This window comes from Gallus gallus, chromosome 3, assembly GCF_016699485.2.
Source record: "Gallus gallus isolate bGalGal1 chromosome 3, bGalGal1.mat.broiler.GRCg7b, whole genome shotgun sequence".
NCBI classification, from domain to species: Eukaryota; Metazoa; Chordata; class Aves; order Galliformes; family Phasianidae; genus Gallus; species Gallus gallus.
This window is the reverse complement of record NC_052534.1, coordinates 80,288,461-80,304,780: the sequence shown is the minus strand read 5'-3', so window position 1 is coordinate 80,304,780 and position 16,320 is coordinate 80,288,461. Positions and strand designations below refer to the sequence as shown.

The window sequence follows — 16,320 nt, the reverse complement described above, 5'->3', positions numbered from 1 at the left end:
AATCTTGCTTTTTGCAGGGTTCATACTTTTTGCTGTATGTCTCTTGTTGGTTAGGATTCTTTTCCTCTCCTTGAAAAGCATGAGGTTACATTCATTATTTCTAAATGTATTGTAGGAGGTGTAAAAACAGTAAGAAAAGACACATTTAAACTGCACTCTTAATAAAATCTGCTATAAAATTATTCGTACAGAATTTGTGCATGGCAGCTCTTAGTTGCAGTAATTGGGATCTGGGTGAACAATGCCTTACCTTAATGAGTGCTGCCTCCACGTTCTGAATCTCCTTCACTTAGATAGCCGTACATTATCTTATTAAAAAACTCCATACTTTTGGATATTGGAGTAGATTAATTTGAGATCTGATGTGTGACTGTTCTCAGGAAGTCCAGGTTTTCACTCGTTTGTTATGCTGTCCCTGGAATTTCAGTTAGCGGCAAACATTAATTCATGTCATTGTCAGATGGTGGATTAAAAAAACACGGTATGTTGAAATTGTGCTTGGAGTAGTTCAAAACTGTTGCTTATATATGGAGAAAAGAAACATGTATTTAGATATTAGACAGTTAAGTAATAAATGTAGGGAGTCTTCATATCACAAAAGGAACCCTTAAATTTACCGGTATCAGTAAAACAATAAAACCTCCCCTTATCATTTTTAGTAGCATGTTAACTTATTACGTTACTAATCAAGATGTTGACTGATAATTATTTGTATTTATTTAGGAAAATTATTTGCCACTGCATTACCGAACTTATTTGCTCAAATGATAGTTAAACATTGACATCAACAAAATAAAATGAATATATGGGGAAAATACATACACCTGGTTTACTCCTCTAGATTGTATTGATTAATAACTCAACCTGAAACCAAGACTTATCTTAACTTGTTCTCATTTCAGCTTTGGATAGATCACAGTCCAAGAGAGATGGAGGTTTTAAAAATAATTGGAGCTTTGATCATGCAGAAGAAAGTGAAGGAGATGCAGAGAAAGAGTAAGGATGCTTTTATCCAGGCTATTGAAAGTATAATTGTCTATTTACAAATAAGTATTTTTTTGTAATTTATTAATAAGATACATTATATAACATCTTAAAAATTCCAGTGATGAAGAGAAAATTATCCTGGTAGGAGTGCTTATTTTAACTAGTATTACGGTATAGAAAGTGCATTATATTGTACATTTAATTGTTGACGTGGGATTCACAACATTTTTGAAGTGTTTGGGCTGTCTTCAGAGCTACTGTAGAAGTCTGAAGAATGCAGACAGGAAATGCATTACATGCAAACAGAGGAAACAGTCGTTTGAGCTTATACTGGTGATATCATTCAGTACTTTACAATTATGATTAAAAACTAAGCTTAAAAGGTTTTTTTTTTTTCTCCCTGTGTTTATCTCACAATGTAAATTTAAGGCTATTTTTGTTCCCTTATCATTTATTCCTTTACTTAGTATGTTTGCATTTTTCCTTAAAGTTAAATACTATCTGTAGTTAGAATAAATCCTGTCCCTTTAACATGTTGTTGTTTCTGGTATGCTTTCTCATTCAATAAGTATTCTTTTCTAAAAAAAATCAAATAATTTGTTAAAAGAACAGCAAGTTTCATGTATGAAGAATATGTTTATTTGTTTTCTTAGATATTTGAAGTTGAAATCTGTAAGTTTAAAAAGTTATAGTTCTGTCATAAGGAGAAACTGAATCCGGTGGTTAAGTACAAAAATACTTCTTCCATGAGTCTGTGGCTTGACCTCTTTAATAATCTCAAGAGACTGCCATAGAGTAGTATTTTAGTAGGTAACACTCTGCCGAGTGTTATGTGCAGAAAGGAGATAGGAAAGTAGGCACATAACCACTTAGGCTGCAGCAGCAAGCTGTACTGGGGACTTAACAAAATATTCAGAAATGTAGTGTTTCAGTCATTAGAACGAATACAGGAGTTTATTTAATTGTGAGTTAAAACATTAAGATACGTCAAGAGAACTGCATCAGAAGTTAAAAAGAATTTTTGAAAGGTTTTCAAACTGAAGACATTTTAGTTTTATAAAAGCAAACATGATTTCAAGTGCACGGTAATACGTTTCAAGTGTGATGGCAGCATATGCAGTAGAGTTAGCATTTGCGTTTTACTTGTGTTCAGAAATAGCTCTCATTTGTAAGCATCCCAGTTTTTTCTTGTAATCATTTACTGCTGTTTTCCATCTCCAGTTGATGTTGACTTAACACAAAATGAGACGTGCATAGAGTAATAATGCTTTTTATTTAAAAAATGACGTTTGGAAAACTGATTATTGAACATATGTTTTATGTAACGGCATTCCTGAATGATTTCTCAGTCCTTTAAAATATTCTGTATGATAAAACAGTTTTCCTCTAGCCAGTATTGAAGTGCTGTTACTCACATTAATAGTTCTTTTCTATATCTGTAAATTTTGCAAAACCTTATCTGGTAGTATAGGTAAAAGAGTAGCTGAAAATTGATTTCAACTGAAGATGCTGCCTTTTATGCTCAATCATCCTCTTACAAACAAACTTCAGGCAGCTGTACCTTTTAAGCTGCCCAAGTACTTATTTTTGGTTAAAAACAGAATCTTTGATTGTTTTCTGCTTCTTTTTGCTTGTTTGTTTTATTTGTTTTGTGATTGGCATTGGAAGCTCCACTTTGAGCATTTTTAAATTTTGCTTTTCTGGTATGTTTTTACTTTGTATAACTTCTGTCAATATTTTGTCAGAATCTTTAGGAAGCAATCAGTTTGACAGTACTTTGTCAGTTGTTTCTAAATAACCTTTCACACTTAGCATAACATCTCAAAGATTGTCAACTTCACTTCATATAATTGTTCCAGAATAAAACTTTGTTGTTCCCCCCAAGCCCTGTTTTGACCACGCTAAGCAATGAGTCAAAAAACGAGCAAAGAATCTTTGGATTCTTTTAATGTCACTTGTATTGGTTATGCCGCTGCTTACTGGCAATGCTGTTAGCTTACTGCATATCTGTAAGGAAAAAGCTGTAAATCTGAAACAAGTGCCTAGATGTTTCTTTTGCTTGTTGAGACATTTTAGTGTCTGATGTTGTCACAGCTTTTTTGCACTGGTGATGATAGACATAAAATAAGTTTGTTTTGGACTAGCCCAAGTGTACCATTCCAACACTTCCAACATAGATGTGATTTAAGAATACAGCGAATGGGATCTGTGCTGATATTCTTGGTTAGTACTCAGTGTCGGCTTTGATTCTTTCATCAGTGAGATCAACACAAAACATGTGGCTAAGGACTTTATACCAAAGCAATTTTTAGTATATGTGGAGTACTTGAAAAGTGTGCCATTTAACTAATTTGGAGATTTACATGGGCTGTGTCATCATGGTAAGATGTCAAGTAATGATCTCATATTCAGGAATACAGAACTTCCGTAAACTGAAGAGGATTTGGAAAAACAGCACTATCATCCCAACATAGTATATACATTTTTAAAATGCTGCTAGAGGTGGTATTTTGTTTGGAGCTGTAGTTAAAGAGAATGAAAATGGGGTTTGGCAAGTATCTTATCCCAAACTAAAATGCCTGCCGAACACCTTCACCCGACCTGAAACAGTGAAATCTGTGATGATGTACTAGATTTGATCTAGTTAGTGTCAGTCAGGGTGATAGCACGTGGCTTGAAACTTCTCTTGCTTTTATACTTAGAGATCACACAGAAGCAAAGGAACCTTTATGTAGAATAATTGGGGGGAAAAGACCTGTTTGTCGGTTTAACACCGTAAATCTCTGTAGACCTTCAAAGAACAAACAGAATTATATTTATCTTACGTAGCAGAAGACATTTAATGGTTTTGCCATTTTGTTTGCTCTGTGGTATTCTTTCAGAAGTAATGTTTATTTTTTTATTTTGATTTTCAAATCTTTTTAGGGAGGGTGAACTACCTCATTCCTTGTATTCCTGACTTAAAAAGCTGTAATACTATATATTTTTTTAATCTGAGTGTTGTTTTTTTCCCCCCAAACTTACTTACTTTTAATTCCTTTCCTCAAAAGACTCATCAATATAGATATTCTAGAATAGATATAGATAGAAAGAATATATATCTGGTCTTTTGTTGTGACTGCTACAAGGTATTTAATCCTTAAAAATGAATTGATTCTGAATTTTTTAGTTCAGAGCTACCGTTCTTAAGTTCAGAGGTTTTATTTTTAATGCTGTTTTTAGTGGGATGTCATTGTGCATATACTGCTGCTTTTTGTGCCTCTGATTACCAGGGCTTTTTTAATGAGTCAAAGAGTGGCTGTTAGGCCAGACACTTGTGTGGCCATCTAGGCTGGAGAAATGGCCTGGTAGGAACCTCATGTAGATCTACAGGGTGAAAGCAAAGAGGAACAGCCCGAGGCACCTGTGTATACTGGGGGCTGCATAGCTGGAGAGCAGCCTGGCAGAAACAGCCCTGGGAATCCTGATGGACACCAAGTTGTGCGTGAGCCACTGTGGAAAGCTAATGGCGTCCTGGGCTGCGTTAGGCAAAGCATTGTCAGCAGGTGTAGGGAGGTGATTCTTTCCCCCTACTCAGCTCTGCTGGGATCTCACCAGTATCTAGAAATACCTGAAGTGAGGTGCAAACAGGATGGAGCCAGGATCTTTTCAGTGATGTTCAGAGACGGCCCAAAAGACAGCAGGCACAAACTGGAACACAGGAGGTTCTGTCCAAAGCACTTAGGAAGCACTTCTGTGCTGTGCAAATGGCAAAGCGCTGGCCCAGGTTTCCCAGAGTCTGTAGAGACTCCTCCTCGGTAATCTTCAGAAGGCTCCTGGGTGTGTTCCTGGGCACCCTGCTCTGGGTGTCCCTGTCTTGGCAGGGATTGGGCCAGGTGGACCCGGAGATCTCTGCCAGCCTCAGCTGTTTAGTGATTCTACAGTTGATGAAAATATTCTTGTAGCTCATTGGCACAGCATCAAAAATCAACTTGTGATGCTTGGAGTTGGAAGTATAAGTATGTTCTATTAAATTGAGCTGTCTAATTGGCTATTGCGTGATTCTTAATGTTTCAAACAGTAAACAAATGAGAAGTGATTAAAGAGGAGTAGAACATCTTTTTTGCTTGTTCAGTGCCTAAATATTAGTGCATAATTTTGAAGTACTTCTTGGAGTTCACTCTGTTTACCTAAATTACATAATTCTGTTTTTTCTTAATTTTAGTAAAGGCTTAATTTATATTTATTATAAAGTATAATGTAGTTAGAAATGATTGTTCTGGTGTCAAAATATTCATCTGTGGTTCCCTGATTAAAAAGAGACAAAGTGTGAAGGCATAACCTCACAGTAGGACCACTGAGGTTTCATTTTAGTAGCGTTAAAATGTTGTTGTCTGATATGTGAGAGTGCTGTATATTTTTTTCCTGTCTATATAAATTATATCTTTTAAGTAAGCAAGTGCAAGCATGTGATACATGAGCAAATAGACATTACTCAGTTGCTATGTATTCTGCTCTCTGAAGAAACAGCCTTTCTTTCTGTTACTGTTGCTTATACTTTGCATTCCTTAAAATCTAAAAATATTGGTTCTTTAAAAACATCCAATTCCAAATATTTTTCTAGTCATGTCATCTTAGTTGCATCAGAAGAGTTATTCTTGCTCGGCCTGATTTAAGGATTTTTTTTTTCAGTGTTATGTTCTTTTACAGTTTGTTACCTTTTTTTAACATGAAGGGTAGAAATAGTCTCTATGTACACGATAGTCAGTACATTGTACCTGCAGCCAAGAATATTTCCCCTTTCTCTATCACTGTTTTTCATCCCATGACAAGCTGTAGATGTTCTTTGAGCCTTTTGACATATCTGCATCTATTCTTACATGATTTTTGCGTGAATATTCTTAACTAAGAACCACCCAAACCATGAAATTATAACTTGGATCAAAGTTGTTTTTTGTTGCAGCTGGGAGAGGAATAAATTTACCAGGAATCGTAGAATCATAGAATGGCCTGCGTTGAAAAGGATCACAATGATCATCTAGTTTGAACCCCCCTGCTATGTGCAGGGTTGCCAACCATCAGACCAGGCTGCCCAGAGCCGCATCCAGCCTGGCCTTGAATGCCTCCAGGGATGGGGCATCCACAACCTCCTTGGGCAACCTGTGACCGGCCTCCACCCTGACACAGACCCATTGATCACAACCCTTTGGCTGCGTCCAGCCAGCCAATTCCTAGTCCATCAAACAGTCCATCCTTCAAATCCACACCTCTCCAATTTAGAGAGAAGGATATGGTGAGGGATCGTGTCAAAGGCCTTGCAGAAATCCAGGTAGATGACATCCACTGCCTTCCTCCCATTCACCAAAGCCGTCACTCCATCATAGAAGGCCACCAGATTGGCCAGGCACGATCTGCCCTTGGTGAAGCCATGCTGGCTGTCTCAAATTACCTCTTTATCTTGTATGTGCCTTAACATAGCTTTTAGGAGGATCTGCTCCACGATCTTCCCAGGCACAGAGGTGAGGCTCACTGGCCTGTAGTTCCTCAGGTCATCCTTTCTCCCTTTCTTAAAAATGGGAGTAATGTTTTCCTTTTTCCAGTCACCGGGCACTTCACCAGACAGCCATGATTTTTCAAATATGGTGGAATGCGGCTCAGCAACCACATCAGCCATCTCTTTCAGAACCCTGGGATGGATATCATCTGACCCCATGGACTTATATACGTTCAATTTCATGAGGAGGACTCGGACTTGTTCCACTGTTACAGTGGGACAGAAACCACTCCCCACACCCTCACCTAGAGGCTCATGGTCCTGGCAGACATGGGAAGCCTGACCACCTGTGAAGACTGAGGCAAAGCACTCACTGAGTACCTCAGCTTTTTCTGTGTCTGAGGAAGCCAGCTCCCCGATTACCTTTCATCAGAGGGGGAATGCTCTCCTTGGCCTCTCTCTTCCTGCCTATGTACCTGTAGAACCTCTTCTTGTTATTTTCACATCCCTTGCCAAGTTCAGTTCCATCTGAACTTTTCTAATCCTAATCCGATCTCTACACACACGGACAACAGCCCTGTATTCCTGCCAGGATACACCACCCTGATTCCACTTTCTGTACATTTCCCTCTTTTCTCTCAGTTTAAGCTGCAGGTCCTTGCACAGCCACAATGGTCGCCTGCCTCCCCTGCTCAACTTCCTCTGCTGGTGGATGGAGAGCTGTTGCACTCTCAGAAGGGTGTCCTTCAAGAGCTGCCAGCTTTGTTCTGTGCCCATGCCTTTAAGGACAGTTTCCCAGGGGATCCCACTCAGCAGTTCCCTAAGCAACCAGAAGTTTGCTCTCCTAAAGCACAGGGTCCTAGCTCTGCTTCTTGCCAGGCCCACATTCTTCAAGATCACAAACTCCACCAAACCATGGTCACTACAGCCCAGGCTACCTCCAATCTTAACCTCTCTAATGCTCTCCTCTGCATTAGTGAGCACCAGGTCCAGGAAGGCTTCACCTCAGATTGGTCCATCTATTACCTGATCCAGGAAGTTGTCCTCAACAGCCTCCAGGAATCTCCTAGATTGCCTGCCACCCACTATGCCGCTATCCCAGCAGATACCAGAGATGCTGTTGAACAAGTTGCTTCTCCTGGAAGCAAGAATTGTTAGCCTAATGTAGCTGCTCTCCATTACAGTTTTTGAAGATTATGGGTGCTGAATTACTAAAGAAACATTGTAGTGAATGGATGAGTCAAACTGAATGTGCTATTTTCAGGAGGACATAATTTGACAGTAATTGCTATGTGATAATATTTTGTTATACAGGTTGTTCTCCTGAAGCATTGTGAAGTTTGCCATTTTAAACCATTCTGTTTATGAGCAAAATAATGGTATATTTTTTAGTTTAATACTTGACTCAAGGTTTATGTAGGATGACTCATGATGTCAATAAAATTACTATGACAGTAGTGAAGTTTCAGTAGCATTCTCTGTTTTGAATTAATAATGTCCTTTAAGTTTGCTTTTCCAGAATTAGTTCAATGTACACTTCAAGTTTAAGTTCCCATAACATATCCTGATAATTATATTGCCCACTTGAATGTTCTGTTGCTTGGACATGTATATGCATTTGTATTTAAAAGATAAGAGGGGAAAAAAGACCTTTGTATGGTTAAAATGTTTTGCTTATACTCTGTTGCTTTACAACGTTTGTTTTTTTTTCTCCCACACCTATCATCATCTAGTGAGGCGAATCTGCTCAGCATAGATGACAGTGATGGGCCCTTCAGTCCAAATGAAGAAAGAAAGGTAAGTACTCTGTTTATCTTATAGTGAAACGGTATATTCAAAGTTAGCTAGTTTTTAAAACAATGTTGCACAGTCATTTGTCCAGTGTTACAAAATGAAAGTTTGTGTTAATTTGGCAGCCTGCGTGCTCAACTTGTTTATCTGCGTGCTTTTAATGTTTCCTCTTAAGCCTAGAGATCCTTAGTTGGTAGAGTGTTCTGAAAATATTAGCACAAATAGCTAACTTTATTTTTAGACAATTTTCATTAATGAGCTTATTTTAATTTGGAAATATTCATCATTATCTCCCATAATCACTTAATATCAAATTCCCAGTTTTATATGCGTACATGTATATACAGGCAGAAGTCATGCTTTTTGTGTTTTTTGAAATAGCTTATTACTGCAGAGATGCTTCATAATGCTTCGAAAGTATGACTGTTCTTTTAGCGAGGAATCCCACTGATTAAGAGTGTCTTACTACAATTAGACAAAATAAACTATTTCAGAAGTGAGTTTATTTTACGCTTCTTGGTTCTGTGTGACAGATGCAAATTTGAGGGTGATTGTATCCAATGACTTCCCTTGTCATTGGAATGGCAAACCTTCTGGAAAAGCCATATCGTTCTGTTTGTTCCATTGAATTTCAGTTTTCTCAAAACATGCCTTTCCCGTTATTCTGCATCTAAAAGGTGACATACCTATATCTAAAATGTGGATACAACTTTGGTGCCAGCATTCTAGTTACGAAGCAGGTTAGCTTTGTTATGTATATTTTTTAATGTTCATCTGAGAGGCATAAAGCTGTTTCACATATAAAATATTTAATAAATAGACTGGAAATGAATAATTAGAGGGCTTCTGATAGAATTCTGTTCTCCAGGATGAAAAATTACGTAGAATAGAACTCTACAATCAATCATGTTTGTACAGTGAGCTTCAGAAGAATTTCTAGGAGGCTAAAAACAAGACTTCCATTGAAGTCAGCTTCTGGGTAGATTATATATAAAATTTTGTGTCAAAGCGATCTGAAAATGAAACCAAAGCAGTATTTCTATAAATATAATGTATTTTTGTTTTTACTTTCTATACGAGTATTGTAATGCACGTGAATTCTGTTGTTACAGTCCTTTCGTTGTCGGCCTGGAGCTGTCGGCATCAGTGGTGATTCCATAAAAACGTACGCGAGGCGAGGCAAAGCTACAAGCTTGAGACCTTTTAAAGGGAATGCAATTGGCCTCAACATGATGGGAAATAGTAAGAAACTGAGGTACTGTATTGAGTTTTCTGTGTATGTAACTACTTAATCATTGATAAAAATCAATGATAAATGAAGTACAATACATTTATAGTATTTATAATTTATACAATTTATAGTACAATTACATTATCTACTGGGCATATAAGGAAACCACACTGCTGAGCAAAGACAGAAGACTAAATTGTTAACATCTGTCTTCTTCCAAAATCTTAGTAAAGCACACTATTAAAATAGTGAAAAAATATTAAAATAAAGTGAGAGCTTTTGCATTTGTTGGTGTTGTCTGTGAAAGCTATTGTTTTCCTCTATACAGTGCTGACAGATAGAAGAGTATTTCTGATGTCTTGTAAGACTGATCTCTTAATTTAGTGTGTAACAGAAAGTGATACATTCATGTAATTTCTCTGGGAGAATTTCATATTGCTAGATTACTCTTGGTTTGGTTACTTTTGCAGGAATGAATAGATTGTTATCTAGCTATAACTTGGCCAGTCATCAAATATTTAATGCATACATAATTATATAAGGAGTAGAGCATTGTTGGTTAGTGGAACTTATGACAGAGTCACTTCAGAACGTAAATCCTCGCTTTGTAGTGTGATGTGTGTCCTCTCCTGCTCTTCAATCTTTGAACCTGATGTGTAGGGAACAAATCTTGGATTTCCAGTCTGAACTGGTCATTCAGATTCTTATAGAAGAGTGAGTACATGAATTGTAGGTACTTTCGACAAAATAAAGGCTTTTTGTCTTAACGTAGTAACTGTAACCTATTCACATTTGTTAATCTATCTTGTTGAAGTTCAACAAGATGGTGACAGTTTATACAGTGTCTTAACCAATTATTATGCAGCTCCGTAAGTTAGTTCTTCTGTACCATGTGTGTGGTGTTAAATTCATTTATTATTTTTTTTAATCAAAGAAAATACAAATTAAGAAACAAAAAAAACCCTAGAGATCCTGTAGTTTCTTCCCTAACTGAAATTAAAAAAATAAAATATATGCCTGTGGCTAAATAGTTGCTGAGGTGCTAAGCATTTAATTGCGACATTCTGTTGCTTGGGTTTGATTTACCTTCCATTGACAAATACTACACCATAAACCTAAAACCAGAAAATTCAGGAAACTCAACTAAGAAAAGTTAAATCTGTTGGATGTGTGTCACCTTACTGAAAGATCCCATCTTCTGCTTTGAAAGCAAGCAACGACCTTTTGTCTACTGCTGAGCTGCATGCTGAGGTTATGTGGAAAGTATAAATATCCACCTTAATAAACTGTCATTAGTAGACAAAATCATTTGGAAACAATGGATAGGAGTAGGCCATTGTGATTGATATAAACAATTGGCTTTTGGTTAGAGCAGGTGACCATTTGATTAGAGCACTACTGACCATTATCAACTGTCTCCTATTTGGATTTTGCAAAATCCATTTGCATGGAAATGTGACTATGCTGGAAGCCATTGCCTTGATTTAATACTTCAACTATGGTAGTGGTACATATTTTGTATCGCGACAAAATGGTTGAATAACTGAAAGCTTGTGATCCAGCCACTGTAGTGAAGATTGGTGGTGTGTTAACTTCGAGGTGTAAGATGACAGGTGTTTACTAGTGATCACATCTGTGTTTGAATTACTGGACTGAAGAAAATTCCAAGGGTTGGTAATGCAGTTAAGCTGTTAGATGAAGTTGAAGAAGATCAGATACCTGAAATCCTTGTGCATCTGCGCGTAGTTATTTTTTTTATCACAGAGTTGAAGTTTTTCAACCTTGTCTGCAGAGTAAGAATTGAAAAGTTCATATTGGTGGTTTTCATTAAGATTTCTGAGAGCATGACTCAGTAATATTAGTATTGTTGTCCTTCAGTATTTCCTAAAATTCAGAAAGTGAAGGATAGGGAGATGGTAAGGATAGAAGGATGCAGAGGCAATGAGAAGAAATTTTCTTTATGCAGCTCTACTTGCATGCAGAATATTTTAAACCAACCCATAGTTTTTATTTGTTGTTTGGTGTTGTACAACGAGATGTGTTTTAAGCAGATTTAGTTTCAAAACCTAATTTAACTGCTTTTGGTTTGTTTCTTTGTTTTGTTTTTAATTTATTGTAAGATCTCATTTTGAATCGCTCATTTCTTTGTTGGCTTTTGATAACTTATATCAAAGGTTCTCATGATACAAGACCCTTAGATTTTCTTTTTTGGTAATGTTTAGTTACAGAAGTTATTCAATGACCAGCAGAATTAATGTAGTCTGTAATTGTGTTCTGTGTTTCTGAAATGCTGTGCTCGGTTACTTCTAGATCTATCCCTTTTTGTCAGTGCAAGATTTCTCTGTGCCTTGCCTTTGTAATCTGCGATGTTCCCAAGTTAGCAGGATCAACTGATGGTGTTGTACACTGTCTAATGTGATGGTGTAACCTTGTTTTCTTCAGAGCTTAGACTCTTAAGTGACTCAGTGTTGTCGTTATATTCTAACTTCTTTGAGATTTCTAGAACGTTTGTTCTTTGGACATACAGTCTGACAAGTTTTAATATTCTATGATTTTCTTGAAACTGTGCTGAAGCTTGCAAAGCCAATTTCTGTTTGGATATGGCTATATTGCAACTTGCTACAGTTTCTGATGAAATTCTCTGGTGATTCTGTCTGTACTGATTATGTTCTATTCTAAGACTAAGATCATAGAGCAGATTGTATTTTACAGCTGTCCTACTTGGAAGGATATCTGACTCCATATGAAACGATTAAGTGTACCATCTAGAACAGTCTGCTTTGACTCAAATCTGATCACCCAGCAGACTGTGATGTTCTCTTCCAGCACCTAAAGCAGCGTCTCGCTACTTGAGTGTGAGGCACAAAGCAGAAGCACTGCTAAACAGTTTTATCTGCTGTGGAGGCATAAGTCTTGAAGTTTCCAAATCATGGTAGTTTGGCAGAGCTCAGATACAACAAATAAAATCATGAAACATGATGAATGTGTTTCAAGATTTACTTGGTTGTTTTAAACTGTGCAGCTCTTTAGCATCTGAGAACAAATTTCTGCACTTTCCCTGTGTTTTCTTATCTAGCATCTCTTCACAGAGAGATTCTGGAGAGAAACTGGAAGTCAGAGAGGAACTGAGAGGTGGGCAAGTATTTAGAAAGGGTTGCTGTCAGCATTTTATTTCTCAGGTGAATTTAAACAGAGGGTTGGCTATAAATTGATCTAGATGATGTGCAGTCTTGGCTTGGAGGTTTGTGGGATAAGTGTTATGTTTACTTCCATGATGTTGATGATTGAATGTGATGTTTTACCATTTGGTTGGTTTAGGTAGGTCTTGTTCTGTTATATGCATGGTTGTGTTATGATCAGTGAGATTCTAACAGTCATGTTATGCTACAGTCATTCAGAAATGCTCTGAAAGCATCTAATTTTTCTTAGAATATTTGGTATAAATAATAATAAAAAAAGCTAAAAATAAATCTAAAAAATGGAAATAGGAAGTTTCTCATGTTCATCTTTTGAGGGATATAAAGGAAGGAGTAGGAATTGATTTGCAACTTTGTTGGAAATTCTGGGCCTTAACAATTTTCTGATTTTTTTCATCACAAGGTGAATAGAGCAAATGAATATTCAGCTAAATAATACTTCTGATAAATGTTTTCAATCAATTGGAATGCTCTTTCATGTTCCTTTATTTAATACAGTTAAAATTTCCACGTAGTTTGTAGCCTAAATCTAAGTGTTGTGTTTCCATGCTTTGAAACAATTAGTGCTACCAGCATGCTACCTGTTGAAAATTTCATGGCTTTTGAGCATTTTAAATGCAATGTTGTGTGTTCTGTAGTAGGAGTGTACGGGTTAATAATTGTCTTCACAGGACTACTGCATTACTCATTTATCAGACAGAAAATTGTTTTCTTGTATCAGCTTTTAAGAAATGATAAGAGGGGGGGTCCTCTCAGAATTACCTGGTTTATGTAATAATGAGATTAAAGCCTTGAAAGGCTTTTAATAAATGAGGAAAATGAAAAAATACTAAAGAATGTTGGTGAATATACTATTTCTGTGCAGAGCCCTGTTAAGATAGTTCAGCAGTGTCTACTCTTTGAGCTGTGGTGCAGTTTCAGCTACCAGCCATCTTACTGCCACACATTTGCTGCGTTTGCTTTCCCTAAGGAGTAACAGTATCTGAGAAATTCCCAAAAATATGGTTCAGTCTGTTTCTATGTTATGCAGTATAAATCTTGTCGATTACATTACTTTGTCTTAGAAAAATGTGTAGATGGGAAAATTAATTAGAAATGGTTATTTTTCATTTCAAAAAGACAGTATCATATTGGAGTGAGGAGATTGAGCAAAGGAGAGCTGGTTCACAGGTGTTTTGAATAGTGATAAAATTCGATAAAAAACGTTAACCTTTTATTTCAGGGGGGAAAGGGGTGAACATTCTTATTTATCTGTTTTATTCTGCGATCTAACACTATTAAATATAACCTAACAAGTGACATTATTGATTCACAAGTAATTTGTTGATTGTTTTTATATGACTGTTACTGTAAAAGTAGAACACCGCGATTTTTAGCTAAGAAACAGGAAAAACAACAACAACAAAAACCAATAGAGTCTTTTCTTAAACCATTTTTTCTGTACTTTTGCAGTGAAAATGCTCAGAATGTGTCTTGTCCTGTAACTGTGGTACATGGTAGACGCTTTCACCATGCGCATGCACAGACAACAGTAGTAAAAACAGCAGCCCAAAGGTAGGACTTGAGTGGCTTTGTTTATCCAGGTGTTCCTGTTGTAGGAAATTATTTCTGGTTTTGTACATAATTGTTTTCCTTTTGCTGTGAAGTGTTTTAAGGAAACATAATTACATGGTGCATACTTGATCATGAACCTTGATCTCAATTACTGAAGCTTATGGTTTAGAACTCATTGTATAACTTCTTACAGATTAGTAATGTTAAAGCATGCTGACATTCATTCAATAGGAGAATACCTGATGAAATTATGCTGAGAAAATACTTTGAAATAGGCATAGCATGCAGTAGAACTTAACATAACTGGCAATGTGATAATCAAATGGTATTTCAAAGAAAATTCTGGCTGTGTAAGGCCCATTTAAAGATAAAGCAGTAGATGTGATGATCATGTCTTTAAATACAGCATAAGATGTATAAACTGGTACATCTCACAGAAGTGAGATTTTACAGTTACATTAATAACTGTTGGGATAGATTATAGGAAACTAGGGAATTTAACTCAACCATACTGATTTAAACGTTGTTATTTTGAAAACTGAGAGCATATCAGATTTCTAATAATAGTAGTGCTTCAGACTTCTCGTATACAAACATTTTCACAAACATATGAGCTAACCATTGCATTAAGAAATTTTCTTCTAAAATTCATCCATTCAGAGCCGCTTTTATGATTTTTATGAATCTCCACTGACCTGTCAGCATTTTGTAGCCTCATTTTTCTGCCCTTTTTTTGTGCGTGTGTGTATGTGTGCAAATTTTTGGGGTCATGAAGATCACGTGTAAGCATCCTCCTATTTTTCATACCATTTCCCTCATTTCATGTTTGTCTTCAGAATAACAAAGCCCATGTACAAATGTGAATGAGTGATATAATGCAAGTGCTTACGAGGGTAATCTGGCACTGAGGAAGCAAACCAAAAATGGATTTTACATTTCAGTCTCTGAGAACCTATACCATGTTGCATCCTTCCATTTCTACCTGCACTGTGGTCGGTGAAGGACAAATAGCATGGATGCTTCCCTCTAGTTTTCAGTACTAGTGGATGCAGCAGTAATGTAATCACTTTTCTCTATTTCTTAACATCACTGTGAGGCAAGGGTCTTCAAAGAGGATTGGGAGAGTTTTTCCCAGGAATTAAAACTAGAAGACAATGTTTATGTTGACAGTATGATTTAGACTGCACCAGCTATGCTCTTCTTATATGCAGTCCTTTTTGGAACACTTTTGTTCAACATCCTGTTGAGGAAAGCATGAGGCATCTTTAAACGTTCATGCTGTTACCTTTCATCTTTCCTTTTCTTCCTTTAAAAAAATAATTCTCAGGAATAAAAGCAAATCGAAATTACTTAAAGTGGACAGAAAACCACATGAGGGAGTTCTTGCCCCGAACAATATTAGTGTACTGATTAAACTTTTGTTATGAGCTGGTTTTTCAAAGCAGCCTACGGAGATGGATTTGTCTTACCTAGTTACATCCCTTAGGCATCTTCAGTGTGTAGATTTCTGAGTAGTGCCTCTTTTTTCCTCTTTTGCAGTTGAAAGATGTTTGATCGCTTATTTATTCGGGCAATTGAATTCATTGCTTCAATTTAGAAGGGCTGAATATGGCCATAATGCCTTGAGCTTAATCATGAGGGGATATTTGTCTTGCCTACTTGCCTTTGTGCCCCAATGAGAGACTTTTTTTTTTTTTAATAAGCCTTTAACATAATGTGGGAGGAAAAGAAAGTAGTGACCTTGTATGTGTGACATACAGAAAGAAAACTAATGCATAATATAAGCAAGTTGAATATTGCATGAAGTAATTGGGTAACAGTCATATTGAATGTTTCTAAATACATTCAATTCTGGGATGGTTATTTTATTTCATTTACATTAACTCCACATAGTTAACGCATTTCTGTCAGAATGTTTTTGGATCCTCCAAGGTGGGAAATAGTCATAAAAATTCTAAGTAATGTTTTGCTACTGGGAGATTGCAGGTCAGTGTTATCTGGCTGATTTGTATTTAGAATTTAAGGGTGAGCTTTCCAGAAGATTTTTAATTTCAGTAGCTTTTGCCAGTTGACTCAACTGACGACTC

At 36.6% G+C, this 16,320-nt stretch overlaps 1 protein-coding gene across 10 annotated transcripts in view; it reads left to right on the top strand.

Moving 5' to 3' along the window:
* The window catches only part of SENP6 (SUMO1/sentrin specific peptidase 6), an 80,683-nt gene that overhangs the window by 30,369 nt on the left and 33,994 nt on the right, over nt 1-16,320 (top strand). For 8 of the 10 annotated variants that reach the window (XM_046939693.1, XM_015284751.4, XM_025148959.3 and 5 more), the window contains exons 2-5: nt 903-996; nt 8,194-8,257; nt 9,364-9,506; nt 14,132-14,233. In XM_046939693.1, the coding sequence (XP_046795649.1) occupies nt 9,481-9,506; nt 14,132-14,233 (128 nt within the window). In that variant the 5' untranslated portion in view covers nt 903-996; nt 8,194-8,257; nt 9,364-9,480. The remainder of the gene's footprint in view (nt 1-902; nt 997-8,193; nt 8,258-9,363; nt 9,507-14,131; nt 14,234-16,320) is intronic. The other 2 variants (XM_025148960.3, XM_040697736.2) reach the window with 1 other exon arrangement.